Source organism: Pagrus major, chromosome 9, assembly GCF_040436345.1.
Source record: "Pagrus major chromosome 9, Pma_NU_1.0".
Classification (NCBI taxonomy): Eukaryota; Metazoa; Chordata; class Actinopteri; order Spariformes; family Sparidae; genus Pagrus; species Pagrus major.
Window position 1 is genome coordinate 25,892,091 of NC_133223.1, and position 27,278 is coordinate 25,919,368.

General features: G+C 41.5%; 1 protein-coding gene across 1 annotated transcript; it reads left to right on the forward strand.

Annotated features, from left to right (window-relative positions):
- Nucleotides 1–494: 494 nt before the first annotated feature.
- Nucleotides 495–26,853, forward strand: wnt10a (wingless-type MMTV integration site family, member 10a). The gene is made up of 4 exons (XM_073473574.1): nt 495–556; nt 2,267–2,532; nt 10,148–10,521; nt 26,302–26,853. The coding sequence occupies exons 1-4, from the start codon at nt 495–497 to the stop codon at nt 26,851–26,853; spliced, it is 1,254 nt and encodes a 417-aa protein (XP_073329675.1).
- The last annotated feature ends 425 nt before the right edge of the window (nt 26,854–27,278 follow it).

Here is a 27,278-nt window from a genome sequence, read left to right on the forward strand (position 1 = left end):
GACTATCGGTGCGCACCGAAACATCACTAGTCAAGCAGACTTCATTTAGAGCGCCTATCTCGGTTCGGGGCTGTCTCTCTCGGATGTTATACTAATGCAAATACGCTGGCGGAGATAACCGGGGATGTGTACGGATGCGTGTGAGGGAGACAACATTTCCTCAAACTTGTAGCAAACCTCCCTCCATTCAGTCAGTTGAGAGGGTTGATGAAACTTTTTTTTTTCTGAATGAGTATCCCGCCGCTGGCTGGCACATCTGGACGCGGGGACTCTCGGAGCTGTCAAGTCCAGCGCCAGCGCTTATAGCCGGACCTGACCTGACCCCCACCACCACCAGCACCACCAGCACCCCATCTTCTAAACTTTAAAAAAAGGCGGAATATGGGACTTTAAATCCTCCTCTTCTTCTTCTTCTTCTTCTTCTTGTTCTTCTCATTTTTTTCTTTTTTTAAAAACTTTTTTCTTTGCTGTTTTCCATAATTACAAGGCACAAAATGGAACACTCGGTGCTCAGAATAACATGCGTCTTGGTGATTATCTGTCTCTTGGATAAAAGGTGAGTTGAGTTTAATAAGTTATGAATTCAAAAGTAAAAAAAAAGAAGAAGAAAGAGTTCATTTGTGTGTCTGTGAAAGAGCATCTGTGGTTCTTTAATTCATAAAGCTATAAAGAGAATCCTGCAAATTAAATAATTATCTACTTCAACAGTGTAAAAGTCAACTTTCCTTCCTGCAAGCAAAAGTTACATAACCCCTCAGTAATGTGCTTTAAATCAACAAATCAAAGCAAGAACTACAGAAATGAATGGTGAATCTGTAGTCTGTGTGTTTTTTGCACGCTTTATCAAGCTCTGTCATCTGCTTCCCATGCGATACCAAACAATGCTGCCAATCAATTTTAAAGTTTCCCTTTGGAGGGACAGTTGTTGAAACAGGTCTCCTCTCAAAGCAGGAAACACAACAGGTAGCAACAGAAGCCGAACTGGAATTACAGATTCGCACAGTTTGACGTGCGGTGCCACCTAGAAAGTAGGGCACCACCATGCAAATTGACAAAACAATTTTCATGTCACCAGAAGTTGGACGTTTTTTTTTTTATGATTGTAACTCAAATCCACAGCTACCGGTCGCTTTTTTCCCCCCAGAAAGTAGCACGAGGTGATTTGTGAACTTTGAAGTCCTTGAAAAAGAGGAACGTACAGATGTTACACATGTTGATGAAACTATGGAAAGAAATAGTGTGCAAAGTTTCTGCAGCTGCGTCCCTCTCTCTCTGTGTGTGTTACACTCCTCCCTACACCTGGTATTTGTGTGTGCATGTCAGGGTGTGCTTGAGCATGTGTGTAAATGTGTGTGTGTGTGCTCCCACAGCCCCCTTACTTGTGCGTCTCAGTCATACAAACGCAGAGACAGACACACAACCGGTGTTTTACTTGTAATGATAATGACAAGAAAAAGCGGGGCACCTCTCTGCGCTCAAGCCATCATCAGCGCAGCCTGTGTTTTCCTCGTTACCGCCGTTACTGTTTCTCTGTGAAGTAGAAAAGGAGCTTTGACCGCTGTCAGCCGAATTACTGCTGTGCGCATGATTGATCTGCGACAGAAGCAGCAGACGGTCGGGTGCAGAGACACACCTTAGAGCGAAAAAAGTCGCTGTATTTACATGCTTGCTGATTTCACAGCAGATACGAAGGTGGGAAGTTGCTTTTCCCCTGCTAACTATTGGATTCACACCAACAAAGTGGATGCTGCTCCATCATCCCCGGCTTCAACTCACCTGATCCACTGTGTAACTATTATCTCGCACTGTTAAGTCAACCTCCAGGTGAAGATTAGGAGATAAAGCCTGAGTTGACGCTACTTTTATGTACAGTTTGTAGCAGGTTTGGTGCGTGCAGTCAAACCGGTATGAACTCTCCAGAATCGCCCACTGAACCTTTTATGTTTTTATTATTTTCTTGGTGACAACTTTGCAGGATCATTAAGGTAATAAATCTGAAAAAAAAAAAGTTGTCGGAGTGCATTTTCCTCGGCAGCATGTGGAGATGGTTTTGCAAGAATCGGTTACAGTGGGGACCATCAACAGGGCGTCTGTCTGGTATTGTGAGAATTGGGCGTTGGTGTGACACCCAGCTTCATTAACAAGAAACCTAACAAGTCCCAAGTAGACTTCTGTGAACCACAAGAGTGACTAGAACAGAGACAAAAGATTTATGAGTTTGAACATTTGTCTCGTCAATAACCTGACCCTCGTGCTCTACATGCAGGGTAGACTCCAATGAAATTTTGGGCCTGAAGCTCCCCAACATCGACCCGATCCTGAATGCCAACACGGTGTGTCTGACGCTGCCTGGTTTGACACGGCGCCAGCTGGAGGTGTGCATGCGTAACCCAGACGTGACAGCTTCTGCAATCCAGGGAATCCAGATTGCCATCCACGAGTGCCAGCACCAGTTCAGAGGGCACCGCTGGAACTGCTCCAGCCTGGAGACTAGGAACAAAATACCCTACGACAGCATAGTCTTCAAAAGAGGTCAGTTTTATTGTCAATGCAGGAATGGGCTGACTGTACGGTTCAATTGAATTCACATCTGCCTTTCTTGTAACCATTTCACATCTCTTCCATTTAAAAAATCTGAGTTACAGCACTTGAGGAAGCAAACTGTCGCAGATTTTAAATGTTACAAAATGCAAAAAAGCTGATTAGAGGGAACTGAAGACACCTTTAGGGCCATGAGGTATGCTACAGAGGTAAGATATCACTATGGGCTACCTGCAGCACCGAACAATACAGTGCAGGCATGCCGTTGAAAAAGTCTGGTCTTCAAACAGGTTGTGGTTTCACCCTCAAACACACTTTGATAGAACACCTTGAAAGGATCGGCTTAGAAAGATTAGTGACCACAAAGATACACGTCCTAAACAAGCGTCGGTGTAATATTATTCTCCAAACACAGTCAAAAGATTATCAAAAGGGATCATCTGCCACTATATACTGTACACAACTCTTCAATGTTGCCTCACAGGAACTGAGTCGTCCAAGCAGTTTATCTCTAGTGACTAGCAGAACGGTATCCACTTTCTAACCGCCTTGCTGTACATCCTCAATAGCCCATACAAAAGAGCAGGTAGCTTCAAAAGCGGTTAGTCACCTCGAGATTACCAAACCTCATGCAGATCAGTTTCCTCTGACGCTTTGTAGTGCCTGGAGCTTTGCAAGTCGCCGACAAAGGATGAAAGAGGATCTCTAAAGTTGGGAAGCCTTCAGATGGACTCATCCCAGATTATTGACTGGAAAAGGCATCAGTTTCTTAGTAGAGAGACTTCCTGGATGGATGAACAGCGCAGATTGTCGTTGGTAGTTTGAGTCATGAGTTTGCTTTCAAATTCACCAAAGGAGGAGGAAGATAGTGGTCAGAGCTTATAGGTTGGGAAGGTAGAGGAAGTTACAGACGTCTTGGGTCGGTGATCGGCCCCAAATTCTAACAATCTTTATCAAGAATTGCCTTCCCAACTTTTAATTGTCGATAGTTTTCTCTGCAACTGACTGACAGGCAAGGCTCTAAAATGTTGTAAACAAATCAACTTCTACTGAAAGCACCCTGGAATGTTTGGATGAAAGTGCATCATGATGCTCAAAGTGGCTCCACCAAGCATTTTCTAAGAATCCTTTCAGACAGTGGCTCTGAATTGTTGATGGAAATCCCCATCATAAAAAAACAACCTGATTGAATGCGACAGATATTTCCTGGAGGGGTTTTATCATAATTTATGCTCTCCTTAATCTGCGTGCAATACAAATCACGAAACTTCAGTTTTGTAGGCCTCATTGAGGACTTTATTTCCTGTCACTCCTGTGGTAATTAAAAAAACAAAAAAAAAACAATTCTCAACTACGGTATATGCTTACACACCTCTGGTCTTACTTTCACTCCTCACTGACTCATTGAAAGGCTGTTTGTCATTATTAGTAGAGGCAGTTGCTGGTTGTCTGGCATCCCTGGTTTGCCTCGGGTGCAGAAACTCCAAACCACTGACATAAACAACCTCTTTAAGTCGGATGATTCATCTGTTACATGTTGATACGTTCCGCTCCACAGAAGCTAAAAAATTGATACAAGTTAACGTGCTGCAGCCGTTATCGCGTGCAGCTACCGCGAAAGGGCAGTCCTTCCATTGAGAGAGACTTACTGACGTGGATTAGATGGAATTGCAGAGATTAATGCAAGTTTTTAATGCGACGGCTCATAAAAAACAAATGACCTATTCTCACACGAGGCTTATGTACACCAACTGGTATTTTTAACAATAAGTTTATCTACGTTACATAAGACACGAAACCTTTCTTTCTAGTAAAATGAAACACCTTTCGGGCATTGGAACTTTGCCTGTTCAAATGTTCTTGGAGAGCTTTCTCAAATCTGGTGTTCGACAAAGTTTTTCAGGGCTCCTGCATCTGTGTTTGTTTTGCTGTCTAATTTTACTACATCGGATGTTGCTCAGATCCTCTCTGGCTCTGCCACGTATCTCTCTGCTGATGGATCCTGATAACTTTTATGGGCCCATGTTCATTCCCGTTTAGCTTGCATTAAAAACTAGGCTAAAGAGGACGTCAGGCAAGACATGGATAGACAGAAATAGGAGAATCTCTCTCTCTTTCTGTTCTTCTTTCTCCCTCTCTCTCACTCGCTCTCTGTCACTGTGTCTGTGTCCTCCCTCGCTGGGCTGCTCCTAATGCTTTTACTTCCCTTGCCAGTGCAAGTGCTTGTGAATTTGCTCTCAGCACTTTCCCAACTCTCGGCGGCAAAAGCATAAACCTGTTTAGTCGGTTTCTGTAACACAAAGTGACAGTTTCCTTTGAATCTTTAATTCATTTTGTCACTTCCTCTGCCATCAGTTCAGCCGGGCGTGCCGCAGCCAGTGAATTATTTGTTAGATTGATTTGTTCCCAGTCTTCCGGGGGCCTGCGTCGCAGAGCCCGGCTCAGAGCGGGGCAAGAGCTAAAACAGGCTTTCTACGTATAAGGATGTGCCTAAGTGCCATCCCCCCTCTCACTCCCCCCAGCCTTGTGTGGTCAAGGTGGTAGGGTGGAGGCGTGGGGGGCAGATTGTGAGATAGTGAGTCAAATCATATTTATAGTCAGAGTAATTTCAGTGTCTGAGTGTGTCTTTTTTACGCTGGTATATAAAACCAAATTCAAAATTGCCTTGAATGAGTTGTTGGACATAAAAGCTGCCATAATAAATAACTTTTACAATAACAATGGATCACACGACCACTTGAATGTTGTTATGTTAGAGGGGTCGCTCATAGCGACGAACCCACAGAGAATTATCACCCGACTCTCAGTTTAACTGAGTGTTTTAGAGTTTTTAATTCTTATTGTTTGGATTTACGGCCAAATGGCTTCACTGTTTTGGTCTCACTGTTCTCTTGTTTCCAGATGGAGTTGTTTCAGCATATAAAGCTCAGATAAACCCACTTTGTGACCATTGTGATATGGTCACAGTTTGGTTAGGCGAAGGCATCAAAAGTACTTGGTTAGGTGTAGGAAAAGATCATGGTCTGGGTTTAAATAAGTATGCTAGTTGGTGATACCAGAATGCGTGTTTTTGGAACGGGCCGTGCTACTGTTCCAGCACCAAGCAGCATACAAAGTTAGCGACTATCTTTTGAACATAATAGAGCATAGAGCCGCTAAAGAGCCAGATATTTCCTTCAGGATTTGGTAGAGACCAAAAAAGAGTTAAAAATGGGAATGAATGCTGGACTTGCATTCAACAGGTGGACGCAAAGAATACTCCATGCGAATGCTAAAGAGGCAAACAAGGTCGTCATATTAACTGAATATTGTGGCCCAAAAAATTCCTCCTCTTCCTCCTCCGCTGATCACCGTGTAGAACAAAGCATGCGTCCACTCATGGATGAGAGGCAAGCTACAGCTCAGCTGAGGAGGACGCCATTGACTTTTACATTGCACACTTCCACCAGCACGGGCCTCTTGTGATGGGCTAGCTCCAGTTTTTTTCACACATGACTCAAGTCAGTCTGAATGCAGACTTCATCTTTTCTCTGACTTTAACAGAGAGATTATGAATCCAGACTTTTTTGTCGCTGTAACTTCCGGTGGCTCTGCCCTGCTGGCGACCTGGACTTGTACTGCAATGGGATTATACAATGGTTTCATGGTGTTTTGTATTATGGGGTGTGTGCAATATATGATATGTGCATGATATGTTACATATTGTTGTGACTGGTAAGGCTGGTGCTGTTTTGTTTTATGTAGTTTATTTTAGTGTAACTTGGAGGCATTTATGTGAGCAGCATTTGAGTCCAAGACAAATTTCCCCACTGGGACAATAAAGTATATCGTATTGAGATAAGAAGAGACAATTTTACTGCTACTACTTTATTTAGTTGGATTCACATGGGAATTCTAGGTCAAAACTTAAGTATGGAAATGATCATTCAAAATTCAAATTCTGGCTCTGTGGATCTCCTTTGTTGTGCTAGAAGAACTAATGTTAGCTACTGTATGCAGAGCGGAGAGAGGCACTGAGAGGAGGCACTTGAGAATGTGCCATCTTTTGGATTGTTGTGGAAAATCCAACCCGAGTCCTTCACAAAGAAATTCACAGTCCGGCAGCAACCTGCTCACATGTGGCCAATAACAAAGTGATTATTACATGTAAGTTGCTAGAAATTGTTGCATAGAGCCCCTTTAAAGTTCGACTTTGTCTGCCTGTTTCCATCCAGGCAGGAGTGTTTTAATTATAAGTTTGTTTTCAGATCCATTAAAAAGCCACACAATGGTCTGATGGAGTGACACACTTTTTGTATTTGAAATGTCTCATGTACTCATTGTGATTTGGCTGCGTCTGACTTTTTTTTATGATTACAGTGTCAAATATACAAAAGCCAAGAAGTCCAGCATCACAGCAATGGTGTCAAACTTCACATCGTGTCCCAAAAGGAAAAAAAAAAGAAAATAATATCAAGTTTGCTTGAATATATAAATAAGGAAGTAACATCAAACAGCACTGAAAGGGGCAGTTCCAGTTAATAGCTTTTTATTTGACTCCAACAAGCAGCCTGAATCATTTCCCCCTTCAAGCAGCGTGCTATAAACTCCTAAGTGGTTTCTTTTCATGTTTTCTTTACAAGTTTCCATTATAATCTTCACTGTTTTCTGCACCAGTAAGTGACTGCCAGTGGGGCTGCTTTTATGGAACCTGAGGGCACCACGCTCACAGGCGGTAAGCTGAGATCTAACAACAAACACTGCATAGGGCTACGAGTGCAAGTGCTGCTGTCGCACTTCATCCTTCAATATTCACGGATTCCACAATTGGACATGGGTTTTATTTTGTCACAGAGAAGCATCGACATGTAAAGGGTGAATGTGTACGTGTGTTTATATTGCCAGTGCGTGTGTGCGTAAAAGAAGAGCACTGTAACATTAGCCGCTCGAATTACAGATCAGTTGTGGTGGAGTCGCACTCATTACATGTGCCGCATGCGAGTTAGACGTGCTGTCGAGGAGAAAGGGATGTGTTTAGCCGTAAAGGCAGAAGCAGTCACACTTCGTAGGCAGAGAGTACATGCACGCAGTCCTTTAACAACCTCCTCTACATGCAGTAGTCCGTCTGAGCCCATTTAGAGTGATTACAAGGCAAACGCTTTAGCCTCTCTAACCTGAAAACACACATAGTTTGGTCACCGAACGTTCATCGCGAGATATGACGCAATAAAATCAGATCGAACTGATCAAACTGCAGACATCTGATGCCACTTAGTCAGCCAGAAAAGTGAGGCAGTGACCGAGTGCCAGTCAAACCAGAATAGCAAAAGTAATGGTTACAGGCTGCGTGAAAGATCTCTTGAACGGGTTGAAGACGTTAAAGTAGGTATCAGGAACACTTGTGGAGGAGAGCATGAAGAAAGACTGACTGAAGGAGTGTAACCAACAAATTTTGTTCAGAAGCTCAGCAGCACATGTTTAGTTCAGTGTTGTAGTTAGTTCATGCTTATTAGCATGCGTATTAGTAGCCTGTTTGTTCTTTATCAGTCATTATAAAGCATCTATTATTCTCTCTTTTATATTCTACAACCACGCCATTAACAAAGCACTTTCCCTTAATAACCGCCTAATCACTGCTAATGGAAAGAAAGTTGCTGTACATGGAATAAGATCTTCATTTGTTTTGCTCAGTATGGGGCTTTTAAGGTGGCAGTAACATAACATTCTACCTTAATAACACCTATATGGTCTATTTGTATGTAACAAAAAAGAAATCACTCGTAGCTTGACACTTAATAACCCACACGGGCTCTACTAGCAAATTAATTATAAGCCTTGACTTCACTTTTGAATGAGTGAGAACAACTTCATTTATCAGACTCTATTAACACTTATAGTTTTGTGTTCTGTTTCATTAGATTAGACCATATTTATGAAGTGTTACTGTTGGACTGATGGAGAATGACTTTTCTTTTGGTACTACCACCTTAGCACGATCTGATATTGCCGTGGTTGTGTTGCTATGAGACCATTATTGAAACTGACCATAGTATCACATTTTTCAAAGTTATTCTTTCAAACACTGTCGTGTTTTAACCCAAATCATGTTTTCCAAAACCTAACCAGGTATTTTTGTTGCCTAAACCTAACCAAACCACGACAGAAAACTGAAAAGAAACAGAAATTAATAAGTAAACGTGAGCAGTGAAATAATAATAAATGTTCTAAATAGGATACAAACCCCAGTCGACTCAATGAGAGGCCTATATTTAACCCATTCAGGCACAACAGCTTGCTCCAGATCTGGTTTGTGCCGCTGTTTCATGCATTGAAATGACATTACTTATGGTTTTCCCGGAAGAACAACAACGTCACAACAGCATGATCAGTCAGGTGCAATGATGGTCCCGGTGCAACATAAATTATGATGTTCTCGGAACAACACCAACACGGAAATATCAGATACACCACCACCGTATAAGGCCAATACTGAGAAAAACATGTCCAGATGGTAATTAATGCACAAAAACTTTCTTCCTTACTTACTATCAGTACTAAATCAGTAAGTAGGAGGTTACTGAGGAAAAATATGCAACTAATATGCATGCTAATAAGCAGTTAATAGTTAATATGCGTTCTTTTCCTGATCTACTGTGTTACCATGATATGTGTACATCATCAGACAGGAGGAGACGCAGCATTGTTTAGTGTGCGAGTCCTCTGTGAGTCCTCTGATGGGAGTGGTGGGGGTCTGTTCACGTTCAGCTGGCCCACAGAGACGAAGTACGCAAGTGTTTGGAACATTTAATTGCCATTGTCCCAGATGTTTCCCCCGGTTATACGAGTCTTGGCACATGTGCACATGAAAGTGTGAATAAACCCTTCTGTGTGTCTTTATCAAAATAGAGGAAGTTCTTTCACATCAGCAAAGTGCAAACTTACTAAGCATTACGACATGTGTTGCCAGCAGAGAGGTTTGAAGATTTGTCTTGCTGGTTTAGCGGTTGTTAAACTGAGTTTTAATGCGAGGAAAATCACAAGACATCTTAAACTTGTATGCAGCAGTTTTACAGCTGAACTTTAATGAGGTGAATTAAATAGTTTTGTTGCTATTTCTGATGTGGTTTCAGTTAAAAATAGAAAATGCGCCACCGCTAAAGAAACACATGTAAACAGCACCTTAGTCACCGTAATCTGAATTTGGATTGTTATCTTGCAACTGTCATCCTCCGTCCTCCATCTACCTGGTCGTCTTCTCATTTCACCTGACAGGGTTATGACACATGCACACTGGTATGTTCTGCCTGCAGGTTATTGAAAATGTGTTAAAATTTTACAAAAACACTTGAAAAAGGTCCCTACAGCGGCTTCTCAAAAGAAAAAATGGCACATTTCCGAGTATACAGTCCTCATGTCAGCTTTTCCTGTGATGCTCATGTCCTTCTGGACGTAGCAGTGTCAGTTTCAAGAGTTTCAAATCCATCATCCTCCTTGTAACTGTCATTTTGACTGAAAACATCTGCTGGACTAAGCTATGAAACTATGTGTTAGGTTTTCCTCGCACTTCTTCTAACCTCCGACATTAAGCTGTAAACAAAACTCATATCCTGCCCTCTCGCCCCCACAGGCTTCAGAGAGAGCGCCTTTGCGTACGCCATCGCGGCAGCAGGTGTGGTGCACGCCGTGGCCAACGCCTGCTCCATGGGCAAGCTCAAGGCGTGCAGCTGTGACGAGAAGCGGCGCGGGGACGAGGAGGCCTTTCGCATCAAACTTCACCGATTGCAACTGGAGGCCATCCACCGGGGGAAGGGGATGGTACACGGCGTCATGGAGCACTTCCCCGCCGACCTGCCGGGACCTCAGGACTCCTGGGAGTGGGGCGGCTGCAGCCCCGACGTGGAATTCGGCGAGAAGTTCTCGAGGGACTTCTTGGACGCCCGCGAGACCTACAAGGACATCCACGCCCGAATGAGGCTGCATAATAATCGAGTTGGGAGGCAGGTGAGTGGGGAAGCGTGTGTCATTGTTTGTGTTTGTAATGTTTTCCTGTGATTTTTAAAACTTCAGGACCTGCTTCTGATAGCGTTGCTTCACTTTGAATTCAATAACTTCAGCAATTTGTGGCTTTTTCTTCAGTTTAAAGGCTCACTCCACCAATTTTACACATCAATCTTAGTTTACTGGCCCCAAGGAGTACTACACAGACTGTAAACACAGTTGTATAGTGTCTTCTGTAGCTTAAGGGAAACTTTCCAAAGTTTCAAAAATGATCTTTGATCTCAGCTTGGAGTTGGATCTCGCAGGAAGACTGCATTACAAACAATGGGTGTGAAGTTTTCAAGACATTTACGAGGCAAAGAGGCATTATAGGAAATGTAGGATCAAGTGTTTGGACTAAAAGTCAAGTCACTGCTGCTTCAATTTAGCGCAATACTTAATTCCCGGAGTGCTCCTTTAAATTGAAAATAATTTAGTCTGACAGGGGTTTTTTTTTGTGTGCGAAAACAAATATTACACGATCTTCAACAGAATTCATACAAGAAAACATATTACTCAATAAAACAGGTGGAGAGTGGGTGGGTCAAGTGCTACTGGGCCAATGATAACGCTGCATTGCTCAACATAATCTGATTTTATTGGCGAGCAGTGACCTGTCGATGTTACACTGCCGTTTATTTCTACTGGCAGAGACCGTGTCTCCCTGTGTGTGTTTGTGTGAGTCTGTGCTTGTGTGTGTGTCTTTGTAGGGATTTTGCCCGAGCTGAACAGTACACAGTCTTTCAAGTCTTGCAAAATTAGTGAGCACAAATATTAGTACAATAACATTAATCTCACCCAAGGAATACATTTAGATTTCAGAATATCTGTCTACAGTCAAACACAGATAATCTGTTTTTTTTTTGTTTTTTTTTTAAAGCAATTTGAATCTAAATGGAAGTTCTGATAAATGGCAATTAGATATATTTTCACAGACACACACAGCAACTACTGAATACGTTCCCATCCCGAAAACTTTTTGTGGCAGAAGTTGTTTTTCCTAGGAAGGAAATATTTGAAAAACAGGGTAAGGCTGCTACTCTGGTTGCTACTGCTACTTTTCATATACATAAGAAGAAGATTCATATAGGTGCAAGAGATCATATATAGATTATGATTGGCTTTTTCAGTACATCATTGAGTTGACTTTTTTGTCAGGTAGTTCAACTGGTACCATATTTGTCTTTGTGCCAGACCGATATATCGGTTAGCAGAAATTATATATTTTTTTAGATTATAATGCAGAAAAATATGCTTCGGATAATTTCTAAATATCAAATAAAGCGTATTGTTAAAATGTAAAATATCATACATATCTCTACATATCTTTGTCTCAAGTATTTGATGAAAACAGTTGAGGGATCATTCCAAAAAATGTGTGCGTGTCAGCCCATATATCATTATCGGAAGTTTTTACTTCATGTTATGGGTATCGGCATCAGCCCCAAAAATCAAGTTTCGGTCAGGCTCTATAGCGTGGCTTTGTTGGCAACACTTTAATAATCTTTATTTTGTTGTTTCTTCAGGGGAACTCCTGTAATATCAGTCAGTCAATCTCTATTTGATAGACTGGGGATGTTGCCAGTTTGGCACTTTGTTCTAATAAGATTGTGTGTCTGCTGTGCTCTGTCAGTCAGTGCAGTGTCAAATTAGTCATGATGTTCAAGTGGTCCTTAGATGGGAGGGTGCGGCTGTGGGTTCATAGAGACGCTACAGGTAGGGGCGCGGAAGACCAGGAGAAAAAATGTGGAGTGAAACTAAGATGAATCAATATGATTCATCAAGGTTAATATCGTGCTGACTTGGATCGTTTTGTATTTGTTGTTTTCCCTGTCATTTGAAATGACTAGGGTGGGGGACGTGAACTTTTTTCGGCTTCTGGAGGGAGGCATGACTGTAAAAGTTGAGTGATTGTACTCAATATCAGGAAGTTTCCAGCTGAGACGTAGACGTTTTCCTGTTTCTCATGTGAGGACACTGACGTTTCATATGAAGACACCTCTGACATAATGAATAACCATTATCACCACTATTGTATTTTTTCTATAGATATATTATGGGATGTCCATGAATACGTCAAATAAATATGTCAGGTGCAACTATTAATTGAAATCATAAGTGTACGCCACTGTGTAATTAACCATTTGAGCAGTTGTATTAATTTAAAATCTTGGCATAATTCCTTTTGCCAAACACGTTCCTACAGAGGTTACTGCCTCGGGCAATGGGCGAGAAAGATGTAAATGACAGTGATAAGCCTTGACGATATCCAGCGCTGTGACAAGAAGCAACCGTAAATTGCTCATTGTTCCCTGTTTCCTCCAAAGTAATTTGGGCCTGTATCTTTCCATCAGTTTACTTCTGGTTTCCTTGATTATGCAGACAAAACACAAATGTGAAGCGCGTCAGCCCAACTCGGCACCAGCTGGCCTCCCTGCAGTAGCTCTAATGGTAGAAGTAGTCACAGATGTAAAACTGACTGATGACATTAATTCCAATCAGAGCTGATGACGTATAAACTTTGGGCGGGGGCTGACTTGACATAAGCAGTAATGAGTTCATGAGAATAATCCGTATTTTGGGTCCTGCTTGGATGTCGCAAGCCGAAGAACAAACAGGCACTACTACACCTAAACCACTGTGGTTCACGTGCTTCGAAATAATTGCAGCCTTGGTTGTTGGCACAGTGACCTGTACACTGTCACTCATCCAAAACACCCCAGGTTTGATCCGGTTTTATCTTTTATTATGAGTTTGTACTGTTTGCCCTTCTGTAGCCGTCTATCCTGTCAAAATGCCCTCGGGCAAGACTGTGATACGTCCTTCGAATAGGTGTGTACCTCTGATATGTCAAAAATGCTAACTGATTATGGGAAGTACTGAAAGAGAAGTGTAAACACAAGCTTAAATAGGTGTGAATGGTTGTTAAAATAACAAATATTTACTTTCCACTGATTCTGCCCTCAAAACATGCATGCGGAGATGTTTGTATACAGTATCATTGTCACAGAGTGCTTACATAATATCATTTTACTGTGGTATGATGACACAGACACCAATTAACCCATTAGCCTTGTATTTTAAATGTCACTTGTATTATACATACCCTCAATTACATGTGACACATGACTATTACAGAGATCAGTTTGACAAAACGCTGGCGGAGAAAGATATCACTACTCAAGTTTTGAAAGAAAAAAAGACAACGATAAAGTATACAGCCTGAATCATCAATTTTGGCATATTGACTGTCTGGCAGTATGACAGCTTGATGTGTGCGACAAAGAAATACAATGGCAAGCGGGATGTGTTGTGAATTTAACAAAAACAACAGGAAACACTGTCTGATTACGTGTTACAACTACGTGTTTGGACTCTCTTAACCTTATGACTGTCTGTTTAAACTGACCTTTGAACTAGTAACCGTAATATCCCCAGACTCCCTTACAAATCGCAAGTTTTTAAGAGTTGCTGACCCAACAACTGTTTGAACTCACTGTTTCAACCAATTTCATCATTAACACTAAATTTATGAAAGAAGGTAACATTTTATTGACAGTAAACATGTCACTTTTTACAAATACAATAAACAGTAACCAATACAGGCAGCTTCTTTATCCCCATGGAGGAGGTCCCCAGACTCCCTTAGACAATAGCTCAATTTTGCGAGTTGTTGCATCAGAACCAACTTTATAAACTTTGTGAAACTTTACTATGGCAAATTCTAAATTATTAATGCCCTCTTGTAAATTCGGCAATAAATATAATACATTAAGCTGTTTCTTTTCTTGTAAAAACTTTCATTTTGTTGGGGCACCACTGTAAAAGCCGGTCTCTTTCCTACCAACAACTGATTTCATCATTTACACAACATTTATTAGACAACAATTTATTGATGGTTAACATGTCAAGTTTTACAAATACAGTAAACAGTACCAATATAGGCGACTTCTTTGATACCTGTGGAGAAAATCCCCAGACTCCCTTTGAAAGTCGCTCAATTTTGTGAGTTGCCGCGTGAGGAGACTCTTTGTAAACATTATGAAATGCTGTCTACAACAAATCCTTAACTATTTGGGCCTTCTTGTGAATTTGGCAAATGCTAAACACGAAGATATTTCTTTGTGTAAAAAAAATATCTGTTTGTCTTATAGAGCGGGGAAGTGAGATCCGATCACAAGTGGTCTCTCGAGATGTATGTCAAGTAGCATGTTGCTATGATGTGTTATACATCATATATTACGCAAGGCTAAATTTTAAAGGCATATTGTCAATTAAAGGCAAAGTTTATAAAGCAAATAAAGTAAACAAATTAAAGAAATTTATGGATTATTCATTACAAACAAGTTTATCAGCCCAGTCCAGTCCAATCCTACCATTTGGCAGGTAAAGTGCCCTGAAGAAAGTCTTTAAAACTCAGATTATACAATAACACCCTTTAAACTTTGCGAAAGAGCAACAGAAGCTCAAAGAAAACACCCTAAAACTGTCACTTCTTACTCTCATTTTAATTTACAGTTTGATATTTCCAGAGGCATATTTAAATATTGGCTCTCGGAGTCGTCACAATAAATTTTGTGCTCGGTGTGCCAGCCTGCAAGTACCCAGCCAAGCACACTGAAGCAACAATCAAAGAAGAGAAACTTCGTCATAGTCATCAACATCAAAGAGATTATATGTCATTTTTGGGAAAGATTCCATTCATCATTTATGACATGAATAAACGACACTCATGTGTTCTGAGTACCTCTTGTACTTTAATACAAGCTTGATGACCCCCAGTGACCTCGGCAGAGTTCAAAGCTTACTTACTTATCTGATAGATCAGGTGTTGAAAAAAATGGAAAATAGAGGGCGTAGCATTAGGGGACTGTGTGAACTTTCGGTATAATATCAAACCATCGTTAACATAAAGATGCATAGAGGGGTCTGGCTGACATACAGCTGGCTGCAGATCAGTGCTTGAATGGAGTTTTAATGTACAGAGGCACTTCCTGGCTGGAGAGAAAGAGGAGACACTGAAGGGAGAGACAGAACAAACTGTGAGTCACTGCGGAGCTGTTACACTGTAAAAATACCAACGCACCTTGATGACTTCAAATGGTATAGAAAGCCACAACAAAACCCCTCTAAGACCTTAAAACACACACACGCAGATGCACAAACACACACACACGGCCCCTAGAATCAAACAGAAAACACTGACAGGTGGGGCCCTTCAAAATAATACCTACCCCTCCCCTATCTCTTTCCTCCCACCTACCACCGCCTCACCTCCCTCTGTCCCGCTCCTCCCCTCCCCCTCCTTCAGAGAAGTAGTCTTTAAGCAGAGGAATGCGGTGGTTTTTTAGCGGGGTGTGCATGTCGCCTCATGCCCACCCCAGGGTTCTCACGACGTCCCGTCTTGTTTTTAGCCCTAATTAGTGGCTGCTGGCAGTTTGGAAACAGATGTTTAAAACCCTGCAAAAGATTTTAGACTTCAAACACCGGGGCGGAAAGTAGAAAGAGATTCGCCCTTCCTTCCCTCCCCTCTCTCACCCCGCTCCTGCTCTGCCTCCTCCAAGTTCTCTCCAGCAGGACTGATTACGGAAATAATGCTGTACACCGAGGAGGAACGAGACGTTTATTTACATATGATGTCATTTATAGTTCAATATTTACCTGCTGCTTATTTAAATAAAAAAAAGTCATTAGAATTAGAATTAGAAAAATAAATATATTGTAATAAATTTCCTGCAACTTAATATCTATGGTTTAATTTGGTTAAAGTTTATTTGCAAAGCAATAGAAGTTAAGTTTTTATTCAACTTTATAATACTTCATTTCAGCCAAATAATGAAAAATGTACCATGAAGAATTTAGCCCTCTGTGGTGTTGTTGCAATCAACCCAAACTCACTACTGTTCAGTAGTTAATAAGAGTGGCTTTAAAAGCCTCACTACATGTTTAAGGTGGCTGCTCATGACATGGAAACACCTCACCGACGCAGTAAATGTTTTAGCCAAGTTTTTTTTTTTTTCTCTCGCTGAGCGTTCTTCTCAATCATTTGGAGTGCACACCTCAAAACAAATGCTTGGCACGCTTCCCTGCGTTCATGTTGCAGAGCTGTGAGCCATGGCGAGGTTCTGTCGAGTCCTGTCTCTTCATTAGACAGGTGGTGACAGTGCTGGCTATGCAAGACTCTTCAATGTTACTGGCAAAGCGTCCTTGGTAATTACAATTTACCATCATTGCATGACTTAAGGGGAGTAAGAGGAGATGGTATCCCCTTTTATTTAGGAAGGAAAAGATACAATTCAACCTTGTTTCCCTTCCATTTTATTTTTGTAATGTAGCCAATCTCCTGTTCAGAACTGGGAACTGATTTTGAACATTTGCCAGACTCCAAATCATGATGGCATTTGGTATTTGTTGACTCTTTATGATCTTCACAGTCCATAAAAGAGTAGGTGCAGCAGTAAGTGTGCCAGTAATGATCTAACAGTAGCGCAGTTTGGCTTTAAAGTCAAAGTGAAAGGATGGTGAGAGCATCTTTAGTATTTGTAATGTAATATATCCCTGAGTGTTGGACTGTGTGGATGAAGTGTAGTTACGAGACAGATTTGAATTAAATCCTTCATATGTGATTGTGTCACTCAAAAGTGGGCACCACTTAGTGAAGATGCTGCAATATACAGAGCTTTTTACAAAGCTTTGTACATTTAAATTTGTACGTCTCATACATATCATATCCACATTCCTACAATGTGTATCATATTTATTTCAGAATACACTTATGCACGATGAAAAAAAGTTAATTTTAGCAACCGTTGCAACCTTTTCGAGCCGTTGTTGCAACAAAATGCGGTATCTTAAACCAAACATCAGCTTTTTCTTTCTCTAATCCTAACCCTTACCGATGGGTTTTGTGCCTAAGCCTAACCAGACCTTAAGCACAGCCTTGTCACAACTTAATTGAAAGGCTCATTTGCTGTATTTGTTGAAATGATGCACAATTTTAATTTGCTTTAAATCAACAAGCAAAAGCAAAATGCAGCAAAGGAAATGTGAATGTGCTGTGACGCAGAGTCCAAATTGGGGAGTTGGCTGAATCCACTGTGGCTAGTCCCACTATTATGTGATGGACTGCCTTATAAGTGTGTATCTGACTTCTTTCATAGATAAGAACATTATGGATGATTAATCTGCACCAAAACATCAGCTTCCTCTTGGTAAAAGGTGGATTCACTTGTCTAATAGCAGCCCCTACTGCACCAGCGTATATTGTATTGTAATGTACTATATGTGAGTGAAATTACCTCGACTGAACTAAACTGAGGAAAACTAAATACTTGTAAAGCTGTTTTTTTTTTTTCGCTAAATGAAGACCTTCTTTGTATGTGTTCAGACATGACAGTGTTTTACCAGAGCACCGAACATACTGTAAAAGTGATTTAAACCACAATGAATCCAGATCAGCGCACCCTCTGGCTTGATCCAAACCAGCAACAGTGGGACTCCTGGGATCCTTTTATGCCTCATTTAACCTTTGAGCGATGATAAACTGCTCTGGAGAGCCCATATACGTTAATTCATTGACTCAGAACCCACACGAAAAGCAAAGTGTGTTTGATCAAAAATAGCAACATTAGCGCTGGGGTTAGTCCTGTGCTTTCTCAGGGGCCATTTCGTATCATCAGCGGTGTGCAGAGCATTCCTCAGTGCTGACAGTACAGAGCCAGAGCATTTGATCTGACCCACCGCATACAGTACACACACACACACACATGCATGCGTCCTTACAACTCTTTCTCTCGTACTCACACAGATGTAAATATACACAGAGGCAAATGTTTCGTAGTAAAAGCCCAGCAGGTGGAAGTGCTTATGCTGGTAATAACATTTTATTACAGTCTCTAAATGAGAGCTGTGGACATTGTGTGCACTTAACAGTGAGTAAATACACACATACGCACACACACAAACAGACACTTTCCGATGTCGTTCTAACTGTATACAGTAAATATTCATTTCTCAGTAATTGCATGTCGTTGTGTTTGCATGTGTGCACGTATTGTGCATGTAATGTGTTTGTCTGCGTACGCTTAACTGTTCTTTTGAAGCAAGGCGTTTGATTTGTTTAAAGTGATGTCTGGGCTTAATGTGCTGCTGTGGGATTTGTTTGTGTGCTTTGATATCGCCTTGGCTTTCTGCTTGGCTTTAAAGGTCCTTTAGTAGATTTCCTTTGAACTGATGAAACTCAAGGCAGCGTGCAGACTAGTCTGCTGTTTATCAGCGAGAAGGGTCGATTGTAGGACACATAGACATCAGATTAGGATTTTGCCAACAGCGGTTCGTGGTGATGACACAGCGAATGGCCAGCGATTAAAGTCAATGCGCTTTGCATGTGAAAGGGCTCTGTGGTCAAGTTAGGCACAAAGACTATTTGCAATATCCGGTTAGACTTTCAAAATAAAGCTAGCTGAGAAACATTTTATGACTTTATGACTTTTGGACTGTTATTGAAGTCAAATGCCCATGTTTGGTTAGGTTTAGGTCCCAAAAGTACTTGGTTAGGTTTAGGAAACCTCCTGCTTCAAGGGTTAGGGTTAGCCCTCCACTTGCACCTACATTATATCATTTATGTAAGTTAACTTACTTACACAACATAACTTAAAAACGAACCAATGTTGAGTCTTGGTCACTCATGGGACACAAACCCCAATCTCCAACGAGAAAGTCCTGCGTAAGAACCACCCAACCACCCCGACCAACCCCTAACTTGAACTATTGCAAGTATTGCAACTGACCAGGCTGCTGTATTTGATGGGAGCACTGACCTCCACATGATGAACATTTCCTGTATTATATGAGTCTTATAATAGTCTTATAATTAATATTGAAACAAAAATGATTTTCACAAAATAACAAACTACAGACTTATCTTGCTTGTGCACTATAACACATTATAAGATTATACAAGGTTGAGGCCACGTTTGACAGCACAGAGTAATGCACAACATTTCTTGTGTGGGATTTCTCAAAAAAACGTTGTTACAAGCTAGGACAGAAAGCTAATTGCTCAATTCATCAGAGATTGGTGGTGTTATGTATGACATGCGAGAGGACTTTCCCTCGACCAAAAAAAGCTCTCAGTCATCACCAGATCTATAATTACCACTGAGTCAGTGTTGACTCAGCCAATTTTGGACATCCAGTAAGGATGACAAAGTCAGGTGTAACAGTAGACTCAAAGCAGTGTGGTAACACTTTACCTTTGGCATACTGCAATCATGGATCACAGTTTGTTTTATTATCATTATGACAGGGCTGCAACAGGCACTTGCATGTTGTGAATGAAAAACTGCTATTGTAATGGACGTGGTCAAAACAAGACAAAACAAAAAACATATGTTAAATGACGAAAATAACATGTCAACTGATGACTTCATTAGGTCATGTGTAAAACAAACAACAAAAGAAGCAGTGGGGGGTTCAATTCTGACTGAGGGACCTGGGCAAAATAATATTTTACTTCTACCTAATTAATGCACTCTGAGCCATTTTCAACATCACATTGTGGTTACGAGGCCAGACACCAGCTCTGGTCTTTACTTTACGCCGTCCACTTCTCTTAATTGCGAATTAGCCTGCTTCTCTAATCCTGTACGCTGTACTTTTCTCCACTCTACTGTATTACGTAGCCTGCAGTCCTAATCTGCCACCAACATGTTGTATTTGATCTCCGTCTGGGGTTGTTTTACAGACGCCTCTGTCTTACTCTCTAAGCCAATTAAAACTTGCCAGATGTGTGTTTCTAACTGTGGTCCACCATTGACTTTCAAGCAATTACATCTCTCTAGTGTATGTGCGATGTATGCCGATGTGTAAAGCATATATTAGCAGGTTTCCATTTTGTCCCATACCACGTGTTTTTAAGGACAGTTTTTGAAGTTAGTGTTATTGTATATCACAAGATTCCAGCCTATCAGTGCCTAATCACGCACGGCAGGAGTAGCAAGAGAAAATGTTGTAAAAGACGCAATAAGACAGGAACAGACAGAGCGGGAGACTCCAATGGGGAGAAAAAGCGAGTTAATGTCTTGTATCTGCAGAGACGCTGCAGCCCTCTGCCTGGATTTTCTTATTTTCTCAGGTTGTTGCTGCTCGGGATGCTTTATCATCCCAAAATGTCCATATTTGACATCCTGGGAATCAGACTCAATAATCAACTATCTTTCTGGTGTTTTTACGAACAGCTGGGACAAATCCTACTGATTCTACCTTTAAGTTTATTAGTCTTTGAATTATATTAATATGACGTGACGTTCAGTTCACTTTGCACAGAAATGGCCGGTAGAAATGTCCTTCAGAGGGAAACTTTTTACTTTGAGAACATTTCATAACCAGTACGTTCTTACTTTTACTTGAGTGAAGACGTTGAACCAGAACTCTACTTTTTAGTAGTATCTGTACTCTGCTAAGAGTGTACCTAACTTACAAGGCAAGAACTTGCAGACTTGGAGAATGGGACATTCTGTATCATTGTCACTTGTTTCATTCATAAAACATCAGCTCTTTTCCTTGTTTAACCTATTTTACTCTTACGAAACCCAGACTTCAGACCTCCACTGAGTCGGCACGTTAACACGCACCGCCGTAGCTGACAGTGAGTGTGTTACGCAAAGTGTTCCCTTCAAGCGAGCTTTTTATAGCTTGTACAAAGCGACTCATGTTGTGCGAGACGTACAATATTTGTATATTTTCCGGCTCACGCTGCCAAGACAATCACAGCTGATGGCAGGTTAGATTGGGTCGCTGATTATGGCTAATAGCAGCAGGACACGATGACAGAGCCTAGATAGAGTATCGGCTAGACGGACACCCACACACACACCGTCACAGACACAAACAGCCTTTGTGTGGCAAGTGGTGCAGGGACTGCAAGTAGATAATCCAAAGATCATCTCCTCCTCCTGTCATCCTCCTTTCCTCTCTCCTCCCCTCACCTGTGCATTCACTGCACGCTCCCCTTCAGCTCCTCCACCCGACTCCCCTCCTCCACGGGGCCCTGCATGTCCTCAGGGCTAATTGTCAAGATCTATAATAAGGCAACAATAAATCACTGCATCAGTTTTCTTCCCCTTTTCCACAGTAGTCATGTTGGATATCGTAAACACAGACAAAGAGACAGACACACATTTTTCCATGTTGTCTCTTCTCCGTCTCTTGTAGCCCCGGGCATAGATGAAAAAACAGGAAGAAACCAGAAAATCCCAACCTTTCATCTGATCATCAATTAATCTCACTGGATCTTAGCGTGATCCTGATCTGGAAAAAGACAATCCAAAGGTTTTGAAAAGTCATTGGAAGTCTGTTATGTGAGATCAGGAGAGACTCAAATTTTATTTTTTAATCCTCGCTTAATTAGAAAAATCAACAAGCTTTAATTTGATCCATGGTTATCGGATTAACTATAATTTCCAGCATTTTGAACTGCCATTGGAAATGAATCCGAATTTAAAACATTCCTATCAAATTCCCCAATTGTGCATGATTTTTTCTTTTTACGCTGTTGTACAAAATGTACTCGACTAGTGTTTCCCTGCAGCTCTTCTGTCATATGGATCAGCACTCCACATGTCACACTGACAGACCACTTCTAATACAGCAAGAGCAGACAGATTCCCTTTTTCCTGCTACCTGTTTTGGGTCTGGATTTTATCCGTTTGCCTTTTAACTACACGTCAAAAGAATATTTAACATTTCCCCCCCACACACAGTGCTCATCACCTGGAGTTATGTTCTTTTGTTGAAGTTTAAGGAGCCTGCAAACGTCTTTTAAGTGCAGCCCAGTCAGAGCCTAGGGTGTGTAGCATGCCTCATGTGTTTTAATAGATAAATCCACTCTGACATAAAACTCACATGTTAATCCTCTAATGTAGCCGTCGCCGGCCTCGCCATTGGTTAACAAGTTGGACCGTAGCTCCAACCTCACTGGCTTTTGTCATGCAAACAACTGAATCTTACGTTAGCTAAAAAAAAAACTGCCAGCAACAGTTGTCATCTCAAACAAAAGCTCCGCCTTCTAGTCTATTTTAATTCACAGTTTTAAGGTTATTTGACAGGCTGCTCTGCTGAGGTACTGTTGCTAAGCTATGATTGGACATTGCTGTACGAGGGAGAGGTTTTTTGTGACCGGTCAGTTGCATTTTGCTGCATTTTCTCAACAGAGGCCAGACATGCTGGACTACTGGAGAGCAATGGTTTTGTAGGCATGACAGTTTTAGTAAGATCATCTCCATATGCTGCTCCTGCCTCAGGAAAATCTTATGTAAACTACTCTATTCTGATGCACATAAAAAAATCGAGACATGCTGCTATCCCTCAAAATAATTTGGTTTCTATTTTTTCCCCTGCATGACAAAATGTCATTAGATATAACACTTTTTCCTACTGTTTTTGTTGTTATACTGTCCTTTGAAGCCCCGATCCTGCTGCGAGCGTTCCCTCGAACAGTAGCAATATGGATGCAATTATGACTCCTGGGCCAGTTTGTCTCTTTAAGGTTTAAGTGGGTTGGAGAGTTTTATGATTACAGACTTTGCTGTGTGTTTAAGGCCAGCACGTTTGTGATTCTGGGGTTGCCTCTGCCCCGATGTAAAAAACTGAACCAAACACTGCAATCTGGACTCAGTGCAAGTGCTGTTTGAGCTATTATGATGTTGTTTACTATAAAGTCTTACAGCCTCTAGCATCTCCTCACCGCTGATCACAGCCTCTTTCAACTTTGTTTTCAACACTCTCGACAGCAGTGGAACCACGTCTAACCAAAAGGCATACTTCTTTGTCACTTTCTGTTATCCAGACACACGTTATGAGCAAAACACGCAGTGATGCAAGGACTTCAAATATTTTGCATTGTTTGTGCGTAATTGTTATAATACAGCATGAAAATGAAGGGAAGCTGCAGCATCAGTGTTTCCTAACATTTAATTTTCTTAAATGTTCTTCATTGCTGGCAGGTTTGATGAGTGATAGTACCATAAACATGCATTAGCATGAACATATTTACAAAGATTGCATACGTTTGACTAAAATAGTAAGACACCAATATTTACATACTGTAACCCTCACTCTTTAAAAACATGTACATGTCCTTTAAGTCTGACCAATACTGCACTTCAGCTCTAGATGGATGCATCACAACCTTCTCTGCTCTGCAGGTTTTGCAAAAGTCACCTGATGTTTATATTTGATTTCACTCCTTTTTTTAGACTGTGACTGATCATTATTAACTTTGGCCCTGTGGTGTTTTCTTTTACTGCTCTTTTTCAATCGTTCATTCCAAACAGATGAGTCAAGTAGCTCCATTTATCACTATTTCTCATCCACCTCTTTGCTCATTCATGCTCCAGAGCAAGGAAACATGTTTTTTTTCCCTCTCCTTTCTTTACTCTCTGCATGGTTTGCTCCGTTGGGAAACCCACTGCACTACATGAAATGGAGCCTCGGAGCATGCAGACCTAATTCTTTATTGTATTCGACAACTTGTTCGTGATTCCTCTGAGAAATATGCGATCAAAAGAGGAAACCGGAAAAGTGAAGTGATTTTTGGCAGTAGCCCAAAGTGGATAACTGGATTCTCTCCCTCAATAGATACATGATAGATATCTCACATCTCTATTTTTCCTCTCTATTCTTCTGTTCCTACTGCTGTTTCAAGCAAGAGGTTACCGCATTATTCCTGCACAGATAACCCTACAACCATAGACACATACATATAGGAAATATCACCATATGCATACCATGCTTTAGTACTTAAATCCTTAAATTGGTGACCTAGTTCGCCATTTTTTGTCTCATTCTGCATTGAGTGTGTGGGTCGCAGACATATTGAGTGTGTGTGTGTGTGTGTGTGTGTGTGTGCGGAGCATTATTGCTAGCACATGTGTGGAATGTGTTTAACTGTGCAAGTGTCCAGCATGTGTGTGCTTATGTGTGTGTGCCTGTTGATAGGGGCGGCAACAGCAGCAGCATCCGTCAGTACTCTGGGTGGCCTGCTGTTCCTGTTGGTAATTAGATCTTAAAGTTTAGAACAGGTGATAACAGATAAACACATGCACACTCACAGTCACACACACGCACACACACACATATAAATAAATACACATGCATTCAAGCAGCTTTGAGGAAATATTACTAGATGAACGGGTTTATGCCATGTGGGTTTTTACCTGTGTGTGTGTGTGTGCTGCTGAGTGAGTTGGTCTTGCAGTGTTGATGGGACATTTTCTGTTTATGCGTGTTGCAAACAGATGTGCTATAGATAATCAGGAACGTTCTTTTAGATCTTAAAGGCATAATACACTCAAAAAAATAACAATTTCCCTAAAACAGTGACTTCAAATATTACATTTAAATTCCCATCTAATTCGATTAAAGAAGTCCAACGTAAAGGGTCATATTTAATGCAAAGGTTTTGTATCATGTTGAGTCAATGTGTATAAAACAAATAACTTGATGCGTGATATATTACAGGAGACAGAATAACACATTTGAAATACATTAACTTTATGTATAGGACTCAAATAATAAAGACGTTTATGTAGAAGTTCCCCATAACTGGATATGCAATAATTTAATAAACACATCAGGTCAATGTATAAGTCGGCACTGATTTCATTTAATCAAACTGAATTATTTTATTTATACTCATCGACCCAACATGATAGAAAAACGTTTCTTTAAATACGACACAAATAAAACACAAATAGACATGCCCATACTTTTGCAAAACCCTCAAGATTTTGTGTCACCGTAGTAAAAGTAAACACTTTATCCTGTCCGCTGTTTGCCTCTCTGCTCTGCCCACGTGTGTCTTTAACCCCACCCTGCCCTCGGTCAAACGGACACATAGACCTGCTGGTCTTTATACATCCATAAGAGATCAAGAGCATCAGTGAGATGCGATCCCGATCTTGAGTGGTGGCTACACATTACTTCCCAAAGGTTGATGCCCAGAAATGCTCTGAACACAGCAAAATAAGAAATAAGAAAACACAGGCAGACGGCAGGCTCTCTGTAGATGCAGACACTGCCACACACTTCTGTTGGGTCATAAGTGATGATTGAGAGAGATTACTTTTTTATCAGTCTACTCATGTTTTTTATCGACTATATTTAAGATTTAAATTGCAGTACTTTGATATATCAGGGCCTACAGTGAGCCTAGTTAGATAAACACTGGCCTGTGGTTCCACTGCCTGGCATTAAACCATTAAAGTGAAAATATGTAAATATTGCAGTGCTCTGGTGCCTAATGTGCCGCTACATGTGTGTCATGCTTGGAGTCATTACCTGATACCAAACGATGAATAATGACTGCACTGTTTTGGTAATGCCTGCATCCATCTGTGTTATTTGATATCAGTGTGTTTGACAACAGGCTCAGACCACCTGGCTCTTTAAATGCGGGACCAATATTCCTTCAGGGCATTATGTGTCATTCAGCACACAGTGGAATGGTGGTTTGCTTAGAAGAACAAATAAATAGAAGTAAAGCCGCAGTATGAAATATGACGTGCAGTCTGCAACACCCCGTAACTGTATACATTAAACTTCAAATATAACCAGGGATCATGAAAGTCATTAATCCTTCTCATTTTCTCTCCCCCCACCCTTCTCCTCCTCCTCCTCCTCCTCTCACTTCCTCACTCCAACCTACTCTCTCTTTTTGTCCCTCTCCATCTGTGTTTCTCGCAGGTGGTGCTTGACCACATGAGAAGGAAATGCAAGTGCCACGGGACGTCAGGGAGCTGCCAGCTGAAGACCTGCTGGCAGGTCACCCCAGAGTTCCGGGTGGTGGGCTCCATCCTCAAAGAACGTTTCCACATCGCCACGCTTATCAAGGCCCACAACCGAAACACCGGACAGCTCGACCACTCCCACCACAACAACCACCACAACCACCACAACCATCACAACCACCACCACCATCACCATCATCAGAACAACCACCACAATCACCACCACCACACGCATCGGCGGCGGCCAAGCATCAACGAACTGGTCTACTTTGAAAAGTCGCCGGATTTCTGCGAGCGGGACCTGGGGTCGGACTCAGCGGGCACGCAGGGCCGGATCTGCAACAAGACCAGCCCTGGCATGGACAACTGTGAGAGTCTTTGCTGTGGGAGAGGCCACAACATCCTGCAGCAGACTCGGAGCGAACGCTGCAACTGCAAGTTTCACTGGTGCTGCTACGTGGTGTGCGAAGAGTGCAGGATAACAGAGTGGGTCAGTGTCTGTAAATGAAGAAACACACACTAAAAGACTGGACACAATAAAGAAAACAAAGAAAAAGAGACCTTTTTAAATCAAGACTTTTAAGTTGAAAGGGGAATATGACTGTAATATACGTGCCCCATACCTATTTGCGGTGGACTGCTGTTTTCCAGAAGAACAGGGACAGAGTGTGAAACAGTTGAGCCAGCAGAAAGATAGATGTGCATGTTGGTAAAGGTAGTGCACATGCGGCATATGTCTAAAGCTGCCACAACTCAGAGTGCTTGGATGTTTACTGCTTTCCTCTTGAGACAAAGGAACGCGGTTAAATCAGATAAATGCCCGAAAGCTCCAGATATGAAAAACAACACATTATTGTTGTTTCATCAGCATATGTTGACTGACGTACTGACGTGCATGAGATTCAGGTGAGCAAAGAGGAAGCTGAGAATGAG

Excerpts from the sequence above, each read along its gene's own strand:
- wnt10a (XM_073473574.1), top strand. The coding sequence starts at position 495 with ATGGAACACTCGGTGCTCAGAATAACATGCGTCTTGGTGATTATCTGT. Across the intron at positions 557-2,266 it reads ATCTGTCTCTTGGATAAAAG|GGTAGACTCCAATGAAATTT; the intron begins GTGAGTTGAGTT and ends CTCTACATGCAG. Across the intron at positions 10,522-26,301 it reads ATAATCGAGTTGGGAGGCAG|GTGGTGCTTGACCACATGAG; the intron begins GTGAGTGGGGAA and ends TGTTTCTCGCAG.